The following is a 21,761-nucleotide window of genomic DNA, read 5'->3' on the forward strand; positions in this document are numbered from 1 at the left end:
AGAGACTATTTGTTGCAATAAGATTAGTATTTTTGACTTTTCTTTTTCTGTTCTTTTTCTTCTTTTTCTATTCCTTCTTTTTCTTTCTCTTCTTTCTGTTTTTTCTTTCTTTTTTAGTTCTGTTTTGTGTATGAAGGGTGTGATGTGAGCCTCCCTTGTGTGCACGTGCAGTCTATCCTCCTCCCAGGTGTCCACGGTGATGGTGGTCGCCACCTGGACACTGCTTGGCATCACCCTCATCACATTTTCTTTTTATATATCTTATGAATCCATATTATTTTGTTATCCTGTTTTAATGGTATATCCTTCTCTCACTAAGATGTGTGATTTTTTTTTTTTTAGATGGTGATGGTGGTCGTGTGGCTCGGATACTGGGCTGTTCTGGTGGCATCTGGACACTGCTTGGCATCCTCCTCATGATATTCTTCATATATTTTATAATCCCATTATAATTCTGTTATGCCTTTCAATGTCTAAGGACAGGATGTTGTGCTGCTGTAAAGCCCCTTGAGGCAAATTTGTAATTTGTGATACTGGGCTACACAAATAAAATTGACTTGACTTTTGTTTGCCTAGATGTCCCTATTAAGCAGATTCCTTTTTATTCTCTCACGACATTTATTCAATTTATTTATATTCATTTCATCCATTCGTGTTATTGATGTTTGACTTAACCACTCCACAGAAACCCCAAAACAAGCACCCAGCAGGACTTTAGTGGCAAAACTAACTGAAAAAAAATCAAAAGACAATTGAAAGTGATTCTTCAAATATACACGAGGGAGCTAAGGGATTTAGGGTGCTCGACTCGATTCATAAATGAGTTTTACATTATCTGTTATTAGTGGCAATAAAACTCGATGCACCACTGGAGCAGGTTGTTATGTCAACACAGAAGATATACAGGCAAAGAGAGAAGTTCAATGCCCAGGCCAAAATGTGTTTGGTATTGACAGTGTATTACAGTAATCAAAATACAAAATACAAAATCTTGATTACCATCTCTCGCTGCTGATAAAAAAAAGCAAAAACAAAAAGAAGCTCATATTCCTTTGCTAGCTGGACATTGAATACAGTTGCACTCCTAAATTCCTGTTTCCCCAGTGTGAAAATAAGCAATAACAATTCAAAATGTAAAAGATGGAAAAAGAAATGAAATTAATGAAGACACTCAAAGTACACAAACTGTCTTAGAGATGGCAGACTCCGATATACAGAAAACTTTTATCACCATTCCATCTTTGTTATCAATCCATGTCAACCACCGTTCAACTTGTTGCTAATTCAAGAGCACAACTAAATAACACAAAGTTAAAATTATATAAGTAACCCACACATACCTGTATGTAAAACTGTCTTTTCCTGCCTTTCCTGTCTCTCTCTGCTGTCACTGGTAAAATAAAAACAGAAAAACAAAAAAAATCCTGCCCCCTGCATCACTACTGGTTTGGGTAGTTTCATAGGGGATATAAAAATGGTCGACTTTCATAGTGAATTATTAAAACCTTTAAACATGTCAAGGTTACCACCACTACGAAACCGTTCATGCTAAAACATTATGAATAAAAATATATAGACATATATGTCTATATATATATAGAGAGAGAGTAGAGAGTGCACATTTTAATTCTCTGCATCATAATTTGGGTCCACAGTCATTTGGGAGTTGCCTGGATATGAAAAACTGAATGTAATCAGTCACACAGTAATTAAAGCGTTTAGCTCTTCATCAGCAACATATCTTTATCTGTTGCAGCTCACTGGCATGGTAAACAGACTCTCAGTGGGCACATCTACTCAATATCCATGGATGTAGCTTCCTCTGGTTGACAGATGAATTGAAAGAAACGCTGCAAAATCTCATCCTCTCTGATCATTGGATTATCAGCATCCATTAAGATTTTGAGAGTCCTGCCTTGCAGCATATTCCTCAAATTCTTTGCCATTCTCCCCGATTGGGGAGAATATTGAGGAAAGCAACAGAGGAATTTCTTCAACACATCATAATTACGTCTTTCCAGTAAGTGGAAAATAATTTGTTCAATGATCAGAGACAAAGGATGGGCATATTCAATGATCCTAATATTTTTTTTGTTTTTGCCATCTCTGGAATAACCTCCTGAATGTATTGCAATGACATTGCCGTCCTTATCAAAAACAGGTGAGCCGGATGCCCCCTCATAAAAACATGTTTCATAAAGCAAAAGCTTCTTATTGTCCCTTAATTTTCGAAGTTCCTCGTCGAAATCAAATAATCTTTCAGTGAAACGTGACCCGTATACCTGCTGACACTTATTCTTTATAACATCAGCTCGGAGAGCATATGGAACAACATAGCATGGGTCCATCTTTTTTACTCCTTCCCCGGGGTACCCAATGATACAGATAGCCCCTGATGGAGGAACATAATCAAAGTATTCTAACAATCCCAAATGCCCTGGCTGGTCACGGTAAAGCTCCAGCAAAGCCCAATCACGGCGGTAGCCTGAAACATCAGTAAATTCTTGAAAGGCAACAACCTTTCTCACTGACTCTGCCTCGTATTTTTCGGCCAGACTTTCAAAAGAGAAGGTGACGGTAATCTCTTTATGCAGCTCCCAGCTACTTTGGTCGCAACACTCGGCAATGACGTGGCCATTTGTTAGAATGTACCTTTCAAAAAGGAGAAAACCACTCCCAATTGGATGGTAATTTACTCTCAACTGACAAACAGAGTCACTTCGCTTCGACAGTTCCTTGACTGTTTTCATGTAAAAGCAAGTCTCCCCATTCTTTCCAAAGTCTTTACGGGGTGTTTGGATAACTGAAGACCCAGTGACTCCTCGACTTTTCACATGTTTAACTGGTGCACGTGGTAAATTTAGCGAGTTTTCAGCACTTGATATCATGAGACAAGACAGCTGAGCCTGAGAGGTACTAGCTTTCTCCTCTGGCCTGTCTGTATTTCGCATCTCACTTGAGGTGGACGCTTTTGGAGAATCTTTGTTACCATCAGAGGGAGATCCAGGAGGCTCACATGGTGTGGTCTCTTCCTCCAGACTAGACTGACTGTCTGCAACAGCAAATTTCCCACGTAATACGACCTTGAAATTCCTACCATCAAAGACATCGACAAGTGTGGACATTTCGACTTCCTCTTTAGTTTTTAGGTCTAAAAGGATGCAGTCTCTTTCAAAAATTGTACTTTTAAAACGGCCATCAATTTTCAGAACACTTCTAAACTTATGCCCTTTGTATCCATACACACAAACTTGTTTAATTTTGCTTTTTAGACTCGAGTTATTCATAACCTTGTGTATTATACCTTTACCTCCTTTTGTTGTTACATTGAATGTTACTATTTCATCAGGTGGTGTTTTCCCCCATTTCCGTTTGGCTTTACCAACTGGCTCCTGTCCCTGCACTGCAGCATTGATGTACTTAACCTCCAGGAGATCTTCCTCCCCAATAAGATGGCATGGGAAGTGTGTGCTGATAGCTCTCCTGCCTCTTATAATAACGAGCTCTTTCTTTTGGTTCCTTTTAGCCATCTCTGCAAATATCTTGTTTGTCTCTAGTGCGCTCAGGACAGTCTGTGCTTTATTGCAGGTAACCAGGTAGTCAGCCGCACCATTTACTTTCAATGTAAAGGAATGTGTTTCATGTGGCTTCTGTTCCTGAGTATGGGAAAGAATAAATTACAAATAATTAACTAATTGTATAGTACACCACATGTTATTACATCTCCTTAATAGAAAAACTACTAGAACCTATACCATTTCCATCTACTTGAGAAAAACCAAGGCAAAATTCAAATGAAAACAAACATTGGCAGACATTCGAAAGACAGTGAAAAGCAGTAACAATGATTGGGCTCTTTTAAAAGGATCAACTGATTAAATAACATTGATTAAAAAATGACAAACAACAATCAAGTAGTTATAGAAAAAGTACTAAAATATCTGAAAGGACAACAAACCATGCCAGATTTCGAATGCAGAGCTTGACTGGACTCGGCTTGTGGATCGTCGGTCTTGTTGTTTTGAGAAGAAATCTGTAATAGAAAATAAATGATGCCTGACAAAGTATTTAATTTTCACCTCTCAATAGCTTTTTTTAACCATTGTGGCAACCCCCAAATAAAAATTATTGTGTTTCATCTCTACTTCCTCTGAAATCTGACAATCCACTAAGAGCAACAAGTCGTAGTGGTGCGTGGTTCGATTCTTTTCTTGACTCAGTAAGATGTGTGTGCACATCTTACTGAATCAAACGTATGCGGCTTTATTTATTTTGAGTTTCCGCTGTGGTAGATTAAATGGTCCAGTAGAGGGCTCATATACACTCACTGGCCACTTTATTAGGTACACCTTGCTAGTACCGGGTTGGACCCCCTTTTGCCTTCAGAACTACCTTAATCCTTCGTGGCATGGATTCAACAAGGCACTGGAAACATTCCTCAGAGAGTTTGGTCCATATTGACATGATAGCGTCACGCAGTTGCTGCAGATTTGTCGGCTGCACATCCATGATGCGAATCTCCCGGTCCACCACATCCCAAAGGTGCTCTATTGGATTGAGATCTGGTGACTGTGGAGGCCATTTGAGTACAGTGAACTCATTGTCATGTTCAAGAAACCAGTCTGAGATGATTCGAGCTTTATGACATGGCGCGTTATCCTGCTGGAAGTAGCCATCAGAAGATGGGAACACTGTGGTCATAAAGGGATGGACATGGTCAGCAACAATACTCCGGTAGGCTGTGGCGTTGACACGATGCTCAATTGGTACTAAGGGGCCCAAAGTGTGCCAAGAAAATATCCCCACACCATTACACCACCACCACCAGCCTGAACCGTTGATACAAGGCAGGATGGATCCATGCTTTCATGTTGTTGACGCCAAATTCTGACCCTACCATCCGAATGTCGCAGCAGAAATCGAGACTCATCAGACCAGGCAACGTTTTTCCAATCTTCTATTGTCCAATTTTGGTGAGCCTGTGCGAATTGTAGCCTCAGTTTCCTGTTCTTAGCTGACAGGAGTGGCACCCGGTGTGGTCTTCTGCTGCTGTAGCCCATCTGCCTCAAGGTTCGACGTGTTGTGCGTTCAGAGATGCTCTTCTGCATACCTCGGTTGTAATGAGTGGTTATTTGAGTTACTGTTGCCTTTCTATCAGCTCGAACCAGTCTGGCCATTCTCCTCTGACCTCTGGCATCAACAAGGCATTTTCGCCCACAGAACTGCCGCTCACTGGATATTTTCTCTTTTTCGGACCATTCTCTGTAAACCCTAGAGATGGTTGTGCGTGAAAATCCCAGTAGATCAGCAGTTTCTGAAATACTCAGACCAGCCCGTCTGGCACCAACAACCATGCCACGTTCAAAGTCACTTAAATCACCTTTCTTCCCCATTCTGATGCTCGGTTTGAACTGCAGCAGATCGTCTTGACCATGTCTACATGCCTAAATGCATTGAGTTGCTGCCATGTGATTGGCTGATTAGAAATTTGCGTTCACGAGCAGTTGGACAGGTGCGCCTAATAAAGTGGCCGGTGAGTGTATGTCTGATCAATGTTAAATTGGCAGACTGGATATTTACTGAATGTTACTAAAATACTATACTGCAGTAACTATGTATCAGAACATTGTATTGTAGCGAAGTCGCTACCCCGTCAGAATTGTGCCAGTTGTCCTGTTTTACCCATCAGGCACTGCGTGCAGATTGTCAGTTGTTATTAAATGTTTTATGTGGTTTTATGTGTTTATGTTATTACTATTTGTTGTGGTGTAATTGTAGTTGTCATTCTGTTGTGTTGTGTAACCTTGGTACCTGAACAACTTTGTTGTTTGAGTAGATGACCACCATGTATTGTGTCACATTTCCGTAAGTTCTTGTTTCTGCGCGAGTTCAATAAAGGGGCTGCAAAGTTACCTTTGTCGTTGCTTCTACGTTCGCTGCACTGGTGTCAGAAGTGGGATTGCAGCCAATACCCACCAATCAAAGATGGCAACGTCAAGAAGAAACTTCAATGTAGAACTCCGCGAGATTGAGGACTTCATCGAGTGTCTGGATAAAGAGCTTTCCCGGGGAGAGAGCATCGCCGCTCGGAAGATGTCCCGCGGAGGAAGGGCCGACGGAGCCAGTGCCCCTCGTCCTTCAGGACCCGACACGGCCGGCCGGTTCAGCGATTTGGAGGCGTTCTACTCTGATTTCAACGCCGATCATGTCACCGCCGGCCACCACCCACCCACTACCAACAGCCGTCATTCCGCCGCCGGCCGACGCCATGTCATCGCCGGACGCCGTTGTCTCCACCGCCGTTGTCTCATCGCCAGCGACGGCCGCCGCCCAACCACTATCAACAGCCGCCATGTCGCCGTCGGCCGCCGCCATTACGTCACCGGTCACCGTCACCACTTCGCTGACCAACGTCACTACAACCCCAGCACCCCCTGCTAATGTGATGCTGCCATCCCCAAGCATCTTCAAGCTCCCACGGTATGCGGGCATCACAGCCCTGGAGCCATACCTAGCTCAAGTGAAACTGGTAGCAAGTCACAACCAGTGGAGCACCCAAGACACTGCTGCTCATGTTACCCTGGCGCTCGAAGGGAATGCGCTGCAGGTATTGCTCGACCTTATGCCATCAGAACAGCAGGGTTACGAGACACTGGCCGCTGCTTTAGAACGACGCTTTGGTCAACGGGTCTCTACTGACAGCATGCGAGACCGACTGGCCCGCCGGCGCCGCCAAGAGGGCGAGACCCTGGGAACCTATGCAGCAGATGTGCACTTCTTTGCACATCGTGGCTACCCCACCTTTGATCCAGCAGCTCGTGACGAGTTAGCCCTGAGTGCCTTCATCCAGGGGCTCACCCCAGAGAGGTTGAAGGAGCACCTCCGCATCATGGCACCTACAGCCTTCAAGACTGCATTGGAAGAGGCAGAGAGGGTGGAGGCTGTGATGGCCCCACACAACCAACCAAGACCCCGAGTGCGTCAGGCTGAGGTCCACGCAGATGAAGGAGACGTCAAAAGAGGGGTCGTCCACCAGGCTTGTCCGTCACCACGTCGAAAGCAACCAGGCCGACGCCAACCACCCTTCAGACCTTGGTCGCCTCGTGATCCATGCTACTGCTGTGTAGAAGCGGGGCACAAGGCCCTTGACTGCCCTGCCCCTGCACCACGACACCGTAGCACTCCGCAGTCGGAAAACTAGAATGGGGTGGCACCGCGGGGAGACTGCTACCCAGCCAACCGACCATATCCCCCATTAAGAACTCTTCCCAGATTGGCAGAGTGGGCCACGCACACAGTCTCTATCTTTGTTGCTCCGTTGGTGGACACTGCTGCTGGGCCCTTGTGGACACAGGGTCCACCATCTCCATTGTGCGTCCAGGGGTGCTGCCAGAGACAGAGTGGAGGCCCACCACCTTTAAAATCAGAACTGTGACTGGGGAACTAACCAGCATGCTGGGAAAGAGAGCACTGCAGGTGCGGGCAGGGAAAGTTGCAGCCACCCACGAGTTTTGGTTGGCTGAAATACAAGACCCTTGCATCATCGGGCTGGATTTGCTGACTCGCTGGGGGGCTCTGGTCGATGTGTCGAGTAATGCCATTCACCTTGGCACAGAGAGCCTGGCCCTCCGGCGCCGTCCAGAGAGGAAGGTGGGACGTATCCACATCCAGCCAACTCCACCTGTCACCATGCCGCCGCCACCGCCCCCACCTCCAAACGAGGGGATGACGACACTGCCCGGCCCCCAACAATGACGACGACCCTCATTGAGGCTACCATTCCTCAGACACCCTCGCCGGACACTGTTGCCGCCATCCAAGATCTGTATCAGCGGAACAGTGAAGGGCTGGAACCTCAGCAGAGTCAACAGCTGAAAGACCTGCTCCAACAGTTCGCTGAGATTTTTTTTTTAAAGCAATATATTTATTGAATTTTGTTTGCAAATTACATCAAAACAAGTAATAGCACAGTACAGCAAACATTTTTCACCCTACCCCCCCCCCCATAACCCTGTCCCTATAACAAGTAATACAATTCAAAGCAGGGTTAAAGAAGATAATAAAGATACAAATTCAATTAATAAAAATAATAAAATAAAATAATAATAACAATAATTTCTTTCACAGACTGATTAGAGGGTGTGGTTTTTTTCCCAGTTGCTTTTACGCATATAAACAGTCAGATAGAGTTGTTCTACTCCCCCAGAGCTTGTTCTTGATGAAGCAAGTTACCAACATTAGTATTACGTCTTAAGAAGTACAGAAACAATCCCCAGATTTTATCAAAAACACTTTGTTTACGTCTAACAATATACATTATCTTTTCCATTGACATGTTTGAAGCCATTTCTTTAACCCACATACCAATTCTTGGTCCATCAACACTTTTCCAATTAAGAGCAATTACACGTTTTGCTTGTAATATACACATATCTATAAATCTGAACTCATTGCTATGTAAATGTGGGGTGGTAGGATATAAACCAAGAATAAAAAGCTTTGGACTCAATGGTAATTTCTTTGACAAAATTTGATCAATCATATCAACAACATCTTGCCAGAAGGTTTTCACTTCCACACATTCCCATATACAGTGAAACAGCGTCCCCCTTGCCTCACTACACTTAATACAGGTATCAGGAATATTGTCATTAAACTTGTGCAATTTAACAGGAGCTATATATGTACGCATCAGCCATTTATACTGTAGAAGCTTTAGGTTGCTGCTAACTATCTGTCTCTGGGCCTCTTTACATGCCTCACTCCATTCTTCTAAAGATATTTCCTCCTCTATATCTCCCTCCCATAATCTCAGTTTTGTCTCTGATAATTCATCAGATCCAGATACAAATAAGTCATACATAGTTGAAATTAAACCTTTATCATAACAGTGTTTTGTGACTGCAACTTCTAATATAGAAATGGTAGGAATGTCTAATGAATGGCTTTGACAGGATATAAAACTCCTTAGCTGAAGATATTTGAAAAAATGATTCCTTGGAATGTCATACTTGGTAGATATTTCCTCAAAGGACATGAATACTTCATCCTCCTCCCTGTACATGTCTTGCACTTTCCTTAACCCCTTTTCAGCCCATAATTTAAATCCCCTATCATTTTACCCTGGTTTGAAATTGGCATTACCCCAAATAGGACTGAAGCGTGACCGGGACATATTTATATTCAAATACTTACAAGCATCGAACCAAACATCAATCATATTCAATATTATAGGGTTGTCTGTATTTTTCTTCAGATATTTACGGTCTGCTGAATACAAATACAGGTGCAATGGTAAGCCCGGTTTAACAGAGCAGGCTTCCAGATCAATCCAAGCTGGGGGACTTCCAGATGAGAAGTAAAACATAATCGACCTTAATTGTGATGCCCAGTAATACCATTGGATATTTGGACATTTCAGGCCTCCTCGATCATATGGTAGATAAAGTAAAGATAGACGTAATCTAGGATGTTTATTTTGCCAAATAAAGTTGGTAAACAGTTTCTTGATTTTCGTGAACAAAGATGAAGGAGGGGGTAGGGGGATATTCTGGAACAAATAAAGAAATTTGGGAAGTATATTCATCTTTAGGATATTAATCCTGCCGATCATTGAAATAGGTAAGGATGTCCAACGCTCTATCGAAGCAATACTAGCGTCCAGGATGGGCTCATAATTTGACTGAGCAATCTTATTCACCTCAGGGACAATTTTTATTCCCAGATATGTAAATGTGTCTGTTGGGTTGAAGGTAGAAGCATAAACAAGACCATTCTTCCTCTCTGTTTCATTCAGTAACATTATAGATGATTTGGAGTAATTAACTTTATAACCAGATATTTTCCCAAATGATTCAATAAGGCTTAGGAGCGCTGGGATAGATTTATGCAGATTTTTAAGCATTAATATCACATCATCGGCGAAGAGTGCTACCCTGTGCTCCAGATGTCCCTCTCGAATTCCATAAATATCGCTGTGTGTCCTCACCGCTATAGCAAATGGTTCTATCGCTAGGATAAAAAGTAAAGGCGATAAAGGGCTCCCTTGAGGGCAACTTCTACAAATGTTAAAAGGTTTAGAAACCTTACTATTCGTCAAAACTTCTGCAGTAAGCCCTGTACAAAGCAATCTTACCCATTTGATAAATGTATCCCCAAGGCCAAATCGTGTTAACACTTCAAACAGATAAGGCCATTCAACACGGTCGAAGGCCTTCTCTGCATCAAGTGAAAGTAAGGCCGTGTCAGGCGCCTCCCTCTGACTGTATAAAATATTGAGCACTCGTCTAACGTTATGAAAACCCTGTCTCCCTTGAATGAATCCGTTCTGGTCTTCTCCCACTACTCTAGGTAGAAGATCCTCCAATCTTCTTGCAAGAATTTTACAGAGTATTTTTGTATCAGAATTTAGGAGACTAATTGGACGCATATTTTCACATTTTGTATTTGGTTTCCCCGGTTTTGGGAGTAAAGTGATTAGGGTGCCCCTCATAGATGTAGGGAGAAGACCATTCTCAAAGGATTCCTGAAACATCTCCAAGAGGGGTGGTATTAATTTGGTTTGAAATTTTTTATAAATGTCTATAGGGATGCCATCTGGACCCGCTGATTTTCCAGCCTGCATACACCCAATTGCTTCTGCAATTTCCAATGCAGTTACATCTTGATCTAATACTCTACTTTCCTCTTCCGAAATGTTAGGAATATTAAGATTGTCTAGGAATTGTGTTTGCGTGTCCAGATTAGGAGAGCACTCAGAGCTGTATAATTTCCCGTAGAAGTCTCTAAAGGCTTCATTAATCTCTGTCGGGTCCACTATAGTTCTACCACTTGGGACTTCAATACAATTAATAGACCTTTCTGTTTGTTGTTGTTTAATGCGCCATGCTAGAAGTTTTCCGGGCTTTTCCCCCTGATCATAGTAGGACTGTTTGAGTCTCATTAAATCAGCAGCCGCCTTATTAGCTGCCAGTTCATTGTACTGTGCTCTAAGCAGTAGCAGTCTTGTATGAACATCTGTAGGTATATTTCTATTATTATATATTTCTGTTTCCAGTTTTTTAATTTCCTCATCTAATGTCTTCATTTCAAGTCGTGTAGCCTTTTTCTTGGAACTAGTGAAGGAAATGATTTGGCCCCTGATAAAGGCTTTGAAAGCCTCCCACCTTGTGCTAGCAGAAGTCTGGGACTTGTTACATTCAAAATACAGGTCAATCTGCTTATCTAAGAAATCTATGAATGTAGGATCCGCAAGCCACCCGGGTTGAAAACGCCATCTCGGGGGGTCGCACACTAAGTTATTATCTTCATAGGTCAAGGATACTGCAGCGTGGTCAGACAGAACTATACTACTATAATGACATTCATCTATTTTGGAGACAAGTAGCGCTGAAACCAAAAAGTAGTCTATGCGTGAGTGAGTTCTATGAGTACCGGAATAGCAGGAATATTCTACTGCGTTCGGTTTACCATGCCTCCAAACATCAAACAGATTCAATTCCTTCATAAAATGGTGTATCGTCTTTCTGGACTTACTGTGGGTATCATCTAAACCAGTTGACCTGTCTTTTGAAGGATCTAACGTACAGTTAAAGTCACCAGCTATTATGTATTTCCCAGGATGATTTGAAGCAGTCAAAAACAGACTATTATAGAATTTAGAGTCATCTTCATTGGGGCCGTAAACATTTATTAAAGTTAAGGTTTCAGATAATAACCTACCCTGGACTATAATATACCTCCCTGCAGGGTCTTTAACTACATGCTGTACCCGTAATGGAACCGATTTATGAATTAGTATCATAACCCCTCTAGCATGAGTGGTGTAAGGAGCAGACAACACTTGACCCTGCCATCGTCTTGCTATTTTGGGAACGTCCTCATCCACCATGTGTGTTTCTTGTAAAAAAAACGATTTTTGATTTCAAGGATTTTATCCTGCTCATTACCTGTTTCACCTTTGTGAGTTTGATCAAACCCCTACAATTCCACGAAGTAAATTGTACCTTGCAACTCTCTGACATTGATTCCGGTATGTTATATTAGGAACCGTAGTGAAGAAGTACTTTGACAAACCACACCCACTGATGAAAAAATAAATAATAAAATGAAACCACAACAACCCACCCACAACCCCATACGAACCTAAAGTCCAGGAACTCTGGATATCCCCTCCCATCCCACGTTTAACTACCGCTAAAACGAGTTTCTCTACCTTTTCTTTTCGCTCCAGCTCGCTATCTTACTTTTTCTAAATACTAATCACACATATCAGTAATGAACTGTGCAACGCTTACAACATGTAGGCATATATAACATTAACCACCCAAACACATACACAAACCTGGAACCCGTGCATGCAGACTGGAAGGCGAGGAGAGGGAAAAGTCTGTAGCCTGGTCACAAGAGTCCGCGATGCATTGGGCCTTCCTTCCTCCGACAGGCGCATAAACCGATGAGGACTCCCTCTGTCCCTTAGGCCTAGGCCTACTTGCATGTGCCCATGTCATTTCGACTGGTGCTTGGACATTGTCTCTCATTCAGGGTTAAGTGCCTTCCACAAAAGCTGAATAGTCTAGCTATAAACCAGACTGTCCAGGTAGACAAATAAAGCCTAAACAAAAACAAAATGGCGACAGCCCGAACACGTAGCTACATCTTTCGTGTAAATGGAAATAAAATAAAATAAAGTGAGCTTAATAGCCTACTGCATCAGTCCTTATCCGAGGGATTGAATAAACCTCTCCACTTCTGCTGGGGTTTGAAAGGTGTGGGGTCTCTCGTCGTGTGTTACCAGGAGCCGGGCTGGAAAGAGGATTCTGTGCTTGTGGATCCCCCGGTCTCTCAGCTTCTTCCGGACCTGGTCGTAGTCGCGCTGCATCTTGTGCACCCCAGCAGAGAGGTCGATGTGAAAACGGACCGGCGTGTTCTTGTAAAGGACCTGTCCCTTGGTTTTGGCTGCCTTTAGTACTCGCTCCCTATCCTTAAAGTTCATGAACCTCATGATCAATGTCCTTGGACGACCCGTGCGAGAGTCTACCGGAGCGCCGATTCCATGAGCCCGCTCCACTACCAAGCCCTCCCGCGGATCCATGTTCAGAGCCTCCGGCAACCACTTCTCCAAAAATGCAGGTGCATCCTGGCCCTCTTCTTTCTCCGGTAGGCCCACCAACCTTACGTTATGTCGCCGACTCCTGCATTCCAAGTCCTCCACTTTGTCAGTAAGGCTTTTGACGGTGCTTTCCAGCGTGCTAACTCGGGGTGTTAGCTTCTTAACGTCGTCCTCCACGTCAGAAATCCTTTGTTCAGCCTGTTCCATGCGACCCATGCATTCCTGTATTTGTTTCTTTACATCTGCAATTGTCGCTTGCACTCCATCAATTTTCTTGTAAAGTCCACTTTTCAAAGACTGTATGGCTTTCATTATATCTAGGTTGCTATTCTTATCCGTGTCTAACATTTCGTCATCTTCTTCCTCGTGGTCGTCTCCTTCGTTAGCCATATTTTCAACCTGCATGGCGTCGCTAACCTTCTCAGCCTCTTCCTCGTGTCGCGATTTCCTTTTCTCCTTCTCTTTTTCTCTCTTTGCCTTTTCTTTCGGGTTTTTCCCTGACATTTTAGTTCTGGGTACTCTTATACACGTATTGCGTGACTTTAGACAAGATTCGGATTAGTATTGTAGGATTAATTTACACGGTAGCTGCAGAGCTTGAGATGTGCGACCTCCTAGTCCATCGCCATAACCGGAAGTCTCGCTGAGATTTTTGCTGCACGCGAAGAGGAGTGCACCCAGACCAACCTGGTGCAGCACACAATCGACACTTGTACAACCCCGCCCATTAGACTGCGACCCTACTGGTTAGCGCTTGCCAAGCGTGAAGCTGCAGAGCAGATGATTCTAGAGATGGCTGCGGCCGGGGTGATAGAGCCATCCAACAGCCTTTGGGCCGCCCCTGCCATCCTGGTCAAAAAGAAAGATGACACCTGGAGGTTCTGTGTGGACTTTCGTCGGCTGAACAATGCAACTCGCAAGGACTCCTACCCCCCGCATTGATGACGCTCTGGACCACATCGCAGGGTCACAGTGGTTCAGCTCACTTGACCTACGGAGCGGTTACTGGCAGGTGGAGCTGGCACCAGAAGCCAGACCCAAGACAGCCTTCACCATCGGTCAGGGACTCTGGCAGTTTCGTGTGATGCCCTTTGGTCTCTGCAATGCCCCCGCCACGTTCGAGAGACTAATGGAGAGGGTGCTGGCTCACATTCCCCGCAACCGGTGCGTGGTTTACCTTGATGACCTTCTGGTTCATGCCGCTGACTTCGAGCTGGCCCTAGAGAACCTCCGTCAGGTCTTCCAAGTCATTCGGGGGGCGGGCCTGCGCCTGCACCCCAAGAAATGCAACCTCCTTCAACATGAGACCAAGTTTTTGGGCCATGTGGTGGGGGCAGAGGGCGTGGCCCCTGATCCTACTAAGGTGGAGGCGGTCGAGAAATGGCCAGTTCCGCGAAACGTCAGTGAGGTGCGCAGCTTCACGGGGCTCATCTCCTACCACCGACGTTTTGTCCGCAACTTTGCCTCCATTGCCAGTCCCATACACCGTCTCACCGAGAAGGGACGGGAGTTCCACTGGTACAACAATTGTGCAGCCGCCTTTGCCTGGCTCCGCACCGCCTTGATCACTACACCCATCCTGGCCCTTCCTGATCCTAAGTGCCGCTTCATCGTGGACACAGACGCCAGCAATGTGGGGCTGGGGGCCGTCCTGTCTCAGGAAGTTGCTGGGGGAGAGAGAGTGGTGGCTTACTACAGTCGTGTCTTGAGCCGCCCTGAATGCAATTACTGCATTACACAACGCGAGCTCCTGGCGGTGGTCGCAGCGGCCCTGATCTGGCTGCTCAGCTTTAAGGAGCCCGAAGGCCAGGTGGCTAGGTGGATTGAGGAGCTGCAGAGCTACGACTTCGAGACCCAGCACCGAGCTGGGCGCCCGCACAGCAATGCAGATGCCCTCTCCCGTCGTCCCTGCAAGGATTGCAGACATTGTGAGCGCCAAGAGGAGCGAGACAGAGCAATCATCCAAGTGTCCACTACGCAGCAGGTTGAGCCAGAGGAGGCGTGGCTGATGGCAATGGACAAGCAGGAGTGGCAAACAGCGCAGGATAGTGAGCCCACCCTGGCCAGGGTGGGACAGTGGGTCGACACCAAGGCACGCCCCCACTGGCAAGCTGTCTCTGCCATGTCGGTGGAGACCAAGGCCTACTTTTCCCAGTGGGCCACCTTGGCCCGGCGTGATGGACTGTTGTACCGGGTCTGGCAAGCGCCGGGGAAGAAGTGTGTGGCAGTTACTGGTGCCCAAGGACTGGCGCCAACGAGTGCTACAGGCGGCCCACGGCTCGGTGGGGGCAGGTCACTATGGGGTGGCAAAGACGTTGAACAAACTGCGCCAACGGTTCTACTGGGCCGGATGCAGGCATGACACTGAACTTTTTGTGCACTGTTGTGATGCCTGCACTGCCAAGAAAGGACCAACCAGACGCTCCCATGCCCCTCTACAACAATATCAGGTGGGGGCCCCCATGGAACGGGTCGGTGTGGACTTTCTTGGCCCATTTCCCACCACAGACAACGGAAACCGGTACGTCCTTGTGGCCATGGGCTACTTTACCAAATGGCCTGAGGCGTATGCGGTCCCAGACCAGAGCGCTGCCACTACAGCCGAGCGGCTGGTGTGTGAGATGTTCTGTCAGTTCGGCGCACCCGAAGAAATACACAGCGATCAGGGGCGGAACTTCGAGGCACAGGCATTCGCTGAGGTGTTACAACGCATGGGGGTGAAGAAAACCAGAACAACGCCCCTCAACCCCCAGAGCAACGGACTGGTGGAGAGGTTCAATCGAACACTCACAACACAACTCGCTATTGTCACCTCACGGCACCAGCGAGACTGGTACTGTCATCTACCCCTGGTCCTGTGGGCGTACCGGTCGGCAGTACAAGAAAGTACTGGGTGTACACCGGCCGCGCTCATGTTCGGGAGAGAACTGCGGACCCCTGTGGACTTAGCCTTTGGCACGCCCCCGGGTACTGACCTTCCCAAGATACCCGGTTTCGAGTACCTGCGGGACCTCCAACAACATCTGGCCGAGGCACATGAGTTTGCTTGGCAGCATCAGGGACAGGCAGGTGCAAAACAAAAGCGGGCATATGACACTCGTTGTCAGGGCCGCTCCTTCACCCCAGGAGCAAAGGTGTGGGTCTTCAACCCAACTCGGAAGAGAGGAGTCTCCCCCAAGCTCGCCAGCCAGTGGGTGGGGCCCTGTGAGGTGTTGGAGCAGCTTTCGGATGTTGTGTACCGGGTGAAACTGTGTGTCCGGGGGCGGGTGGTAGTTCTGCACCGGGACCGTTTGGCACCTTACCGCCCCTTGGCTGAAGAACCTGTAGATCAGTTTAGCCCACCCGGGACGGTCCCTCCTACACCCACAGGCCCTACCAACCGGACAGACAGTGGGGAACAGGGACCCGTGCCCCCGCGGCGGCGGAGACGACTTCCCCTTCGCTATAGGGACTTTGTTGTCGGCTGAGGACAGGCGACACGCTGGAAAGGGTAACGTAGCGAAGTCGCTACCCCGTCAGAATTGTGCCAATTGTCCTGTTTTACCCATCAGGCACTGCGTGCAGATTGTCAGTTGTTATTAAATGTTTTGTAAGTGTTTTATGTGTTTACTATTTGTTGTGGTGTAATTGTAGTTTTCATTCTGTTGTGTTGTGTAACCTTGGTACTGAAACCCTGAACATCTTTGTTGTTCGAGTAGATGACCCCCATGTATTGTGTCACATTTCCGTAAGTTCTTGTTTCTGCGTGAGTTCAATAAAGGGGCTGCAAAGTTACCTTTGCCGTTACTTCTACGTTCGCCACAGTATGCTTTACAATATTAAAGACATTATTTACATTTTAACCATTTTGTAAACTAATAAAGTCAAAGTGATTAAAAAATCTTTTTCAAAAGTCTTGTCCTTTATTTTATCTAAGATTATATTTTTTCAATAATGTGCCAGTCAAACAACACAATTATTTTTTGTAGACAAAATTACTAGGCTGGTGTAGAAATAGTATTTTACAGGTAAAAGTCTGAAAGGCATTAGCATATTCTGTTTGCCAAACATGTTGTCAACTTTAGATATGACTTGTTGACTGCTGTTTCATACATTCAAGCTTTGTCGTATCGCAGAATGCAGCAGTACAAGTCAAGTCAGTCCATTCAGTAGGCCTATGTAAGTTTACTGTTTTACTATCGTTCAGTATGCACCCCTTGAGACCCAGTTTATACTGAAGTGGAAAACGATTGACTCAAACATGATTGGTTCATTAATTTTGCCCAGCACAAACAAATAGCATCTTACATGAAACAAACAACGGATTAGCCTAAACTTTGTGCAAAACTGCTCTTTCAATGTCAGTCCATCACTCCAGAATGATTAAACGTATGTGTCAATAAACGCTGTATCCAGATGAACTGATTCAACCTTCTTTGATTGGATTATTGAGCATGCACCAAGACACATGAAGAAACTATTTCTGATTCTTACATCTGATCATTTCAGGGCGCTTGCTCAAATTCCTGTCATGACTCAGAGCACCTGAACTGCTTTCCAGTAAAGGGGAAACATTGACTATAAAGAAACGTTCAGTTATGAATGAAACCAACTATGTATGCATATATGTATGTATGTACCCTATATCCAGTTATGTTGCTTAATAAATGGGATTTAAGGTACACTTACCCTCAAAGGACTTCACGATCGAAGGGGGAAAAGGGCGAAGACTCTATCCACCTGTCTGCCTTGGCCGCTGGCTTTCGTTTTTAGTCAAATAAGAAGAGACAGAACGGAAACATCACTGACACGTCGCGGAGGATTACAAACAGGTTTGTGGATTTTCAGTTGATATTGCATTCAATTAAACGTGGATAAAATGTGCATTAAATTTAGTGACAAGTATCTGCAAATTCTTAGAAATCAAGCTCAATGTGCATTCAAACTTAACTGCCGCCACAAAAAAAAAAAAAAGCCACTCACCGTTGAAACTCACGCGCCGATGTGCTGCACAGACCACAGACTGAAGCTTGCTCGCCTTATAGTATCCCGGCGCGTGGGCGCAAGCGGGAAATGACTCATTTTATGCAGATTGACATTGCGTTTTTTTAATTTGCATATTTAAATAGGCAAATAACCTAGACTGGTGGGCCGTCCTGCCGCCCAAAGCAGAAAAGAGGCGCGAGATCTGTGCCCCTCACGTGCGCACAGATCTCGTCTTTCGCGCCTCTTGAGTTTTTGTCGAGGCGCGCACTGCGCTTCAGATGGACGCCGTTTCTGGAGAAGCTGGTGTAACCCGGTTATTATTTTGGTTTCATAAAGTTTATTATTTTGGTACAGCTGTACAATATTGAAATATGATTAAAATATGTTGAAATGTTCAATGTTATTTCAAACACGTAGGCTACATATAATTGCAGTGGTGCTTGAAAGTTTGTGAACCCTTTGGATTTTTCTACATAAACACGACCCAACACATCATCAGATTTTCACACAAGTCCTAAAAGTAGATAAAGAGAACCCAATTAAACAAAAATATTATACCTGATCATTTATTTATTGAGGAAAACGATCCAATATTACACATCTGTGTCTGGCATGGCGCTTACCCTCCAATCATCACTTAATAAAAGTCAAGTAACATTTAACACATATAAATCAATAATAGTTGTGGGTCAACTGCGAATAAAGCATGTTAAACGGCTCTTCTGCGTCGAATCATGTATGGTTATTTTAGCCAACCAGTAGAGCAGGGACTTCGCTGTTAACCGTCTGTACTTTTGTAAGTGTCACAATCGAGGTGGCTCAAGTTCTTTTGCGCCCCAGTGCAATTTCAGGGCAGACGACCAACAACAGGTATTTCTTGATGTGACGGTCGGAATTATTGCCGCCGCCTTGTAGGGGTAACAAAGTGCTTAATCTGGGGAGGACTGAGTGGGACAGGATCTAGGTCCTCCACACCCAATGCTTACGGCTTCAATATTCAGGTGAGTGAACAAGTGGTGCGCTGTTTAGCAGCCTGGACCAACGGTAGCTTCTTAGACTGTGTAAAGTAGCCTCCAGGGTACTTATAGAGTCCTAAGGGGCCGACTGAAGTGTGTGCAAGGTAAGTACCGAACTGACCTGATACCACCCCCCTACTTTACAAAGATCTAGCTAAACAGGTGAAGCGCCCCTACCCCCAGGTAAGTACCCCAATACACTGGTAAATTAAATAGAAAAATTGCAGCCTTTTCTCTCTGATGTTTACTTTATAATAAACACAGGGCATTTGGGAAAATTATTAAAATAAAACTTGGTAACAGTATGACTTCATTTAAACACTTGGCCACTAATACGAAAACCCATGAATGAAATCCATACAGTATCCTTACCATTGACCATTAATGAACCATACCCTTTCCATTTAACCGTGAGAAACAAACATCCCATAATGTAGCCCTATTATGACAACTGAAATGGCTCCTTTTAAACAGGCCAGAGGAAACTTCCTTTAGAATACAGATTACATCTAGACAGGCATTTAACATTCAAATGACACGTCACTCAAAATCACGGTTTCCATAAAGGGTTACATCACGCTAAAAGCATTTGGCTTCAGCAATAACAGGTAAGTAAAACACTTCTTTCTGATTAAACGATTATTCAGCAATGGCTGAACACGTCTGCTGTATCAGTCTGAATGACCGTGTTGCTCCGTCAATAGTGTGGTGTGTGTTTCGCGTGTGCGTGTGTACCAGCGCCGTTGCTGTGCAGTCCCGTTCAGTTCAGTTCACTGGGCGCTGATGTGTGCGGGCGTATGCACGGAATGCACAGCGGTGCAACGTTCCTTCCAGTGCGTGTGCGTGCACGAGCGCAGCGTTAGTTTGTTCAGTTCACAGACAGTTGTGTTCAGGCTGCGCACGGTAGCATGTGTGTTTGTGGATATCAGTGTTAACGTGTGGTGCAGAGTGTAATATTTGCTAGTAATATTTGATTTGCTAATGTCCCTTACGGCTTTCCGTAGCGCCACAACAAAGTCACGTGATGTACGTAACAACGTCGGGGAATCCGGTCGGTGAATAAACACCCAGCACGAGAGAAGTCGTCCTTGCTTTATTAATGTTATAAGTTAACATAGCCAGAGGGCACAGATCATTACATGGTGTCAGAGTAGCGGAGTTTAAATACCCAATATGGATTCGTACGGCGTTCCAGCTCCACGGATGGACTGGGAATCGGCGAACTTACCTGAAGCATGGAGACGATTTCGACAAACAACGGAGCTAATGTTCACGGGCCCCCTGCGCGGGAAGAACGAAGAGGAGAAATGCAGCTACCTCCTGCTCTGGATAGGGGAAAAAGGGCGCGATGTGCACAACACTTGGACACTCAGCGGAGAACAAGCCAAGAAGCTAGAAACGTACTACGATAAGTACACTGAGTACATCACCCCCAAAGCAAACCCGATTTATGCCAGATATAAATTTCATGAAAAGATGCAGGGAGAGAGTGAATCCTTCGAACGATTTGTAACTGAGCTAAAGCTCCTAGTCAAAGACTGTGGCTACCCAAATGCCGACGAGATGGTCAGGGACCGCATCGTGTTTGCCACCAACTCACCCAGAGTGAGAGAAAAGCTACTTAGCCAGGGAGCTGAGCTAACGCTAGAAAAGGCCATAGATGTAGCCCGCTCACACGAGCTAGCAAAGCAACAGCTAACGTTTATGGGCCAGGGCAGCACACATGAAACGGTGCACGCAATAGGCAGAAAGACTTACAAACCGAACGCACCCAAAGCAGCTAACGCTAACTTCAGACAAAGGGACGTTAGCACCGCCGCCAGGGCGTGTAGCTATTGTGGAGGGCTACACGGCGCTAAAGCCACTTGCCCAGCTAAGGGTAAACAATGCATTAAATGCAAGAAGCTCAATCATTTTGCTAAAGTATGCAAGTCTAGCTCCCAGGGACAGACAAAGTACTACCGCGGCACAGTACATGCCGTCGGAGAGAACCCAGAAGAGTACACCACTGACAGAGAGCAGGAAGAACTGTACTTCGACAACATTACAGTGGAGAGCACCGCTGTGGGAGAACAGACAGAGCTGTACATAGACTGCATCTCAATAGAGAACAACGGAAAAAGCAACGAGCAGGCTTACGTAGAGGTTGGAATTGGCACACCTCCACAGAAGGTAAAGTTTAAACTAGACACTGGGGCACAGGCCAATACTATTCCCACCAACCTGTTCCAGGCGCTGTTCAAAAATGTGACACTGAAACCAGCAATACACAGACTCACTGAATATGGAGGAGGCGCGCTGAGCGTGAAAGGCACATGCAAACTCAAATGTAAGTACAGAGACAATGCAATGATGCTGGACTTTTACGTCATTGACACAAACGCCCCACCAGTCATGGCAATGAAAACATGCCGTGACCTAAACTTGGTAAAAATAGTGATGGCTGTGAGCAAGGAAAACAATGTCACATCACAGAGCATAATGGATGAGTATGCAGATGTTTTCCAGGGAATAGGAGAGTTCCCAGGCGAGTGCACCTTCCGCGTCACACCAGATGCAACGCCGGTTGTCTGCCCGCCACGCAGAATCCCCATCGCCCTACGCAGCAAACTGAGGGACGAGCTTGACAGCATGGAGAAAGGCGGCATAATCTGTAAGGTAACAGAACC

General features: G+C 45.4%; 1 protein-coding gene across 1 annotated transcript; it reads right to left on the bottom strand.

Annotated features, from left to right (window-relative positions):
• Positions 1-1,793: 1,793 nt before the first annotated feature.
• On the bottom strand, positions 1,794-18,119 carry LOC130116398 (serine protease FAM111A-like). The gene is made up of 5 exons (XM_056284314.1): positions 18,074-18,119; positions 17,780-17,850; positions 3,959-4,033; positions 3,383-3,656; positions 1,794-3,052 (listed from the first exon to the last, which is right to left on the bottom strand). The coding sequence occupies exons 3-5, from the start codon at positions 3,959-3,961 to the stop codon at positions 1,794-1,796; spliced, it is 1,536 nt and encodes a 511-aa protein (XP_056140289.1). The 5' UTR covers positions 3,962-4,033; positions 17,780-17,850; positions 18,074-18,119.
• Between the last annotated feature and the right edge of the window lie 3,642 nt (positions 18,120-21,761).

This window comes from Lampris incognitus, chromosome 8, assembly GCF_029633865.1.
Source record: "Lampris incognitus isolate fLamInc1 chromosome 8, fLamInc1.hap2, whole genome shotgun sequence".
In the NCBI taxonomy this organism is placed as follows: Eukaryota; Metazoa; Chordata; class Actinopteri; order Lampriformes; family Lampridae; genus Lampris; species Lampris incognitus.

Excerpts from the sequence above, each read along its gene's own strand:
- LOC130116398 (XM_056284314.1), bottom strand. Across the intron at positions 3,053-3,382 it reads GCAGGGACAGGAGCCAGTTG|ACAGTCAGTCTAGTCTGGAG; the intron begins GTAAAGCCAAAC and ends TTGCTGTTGCAG.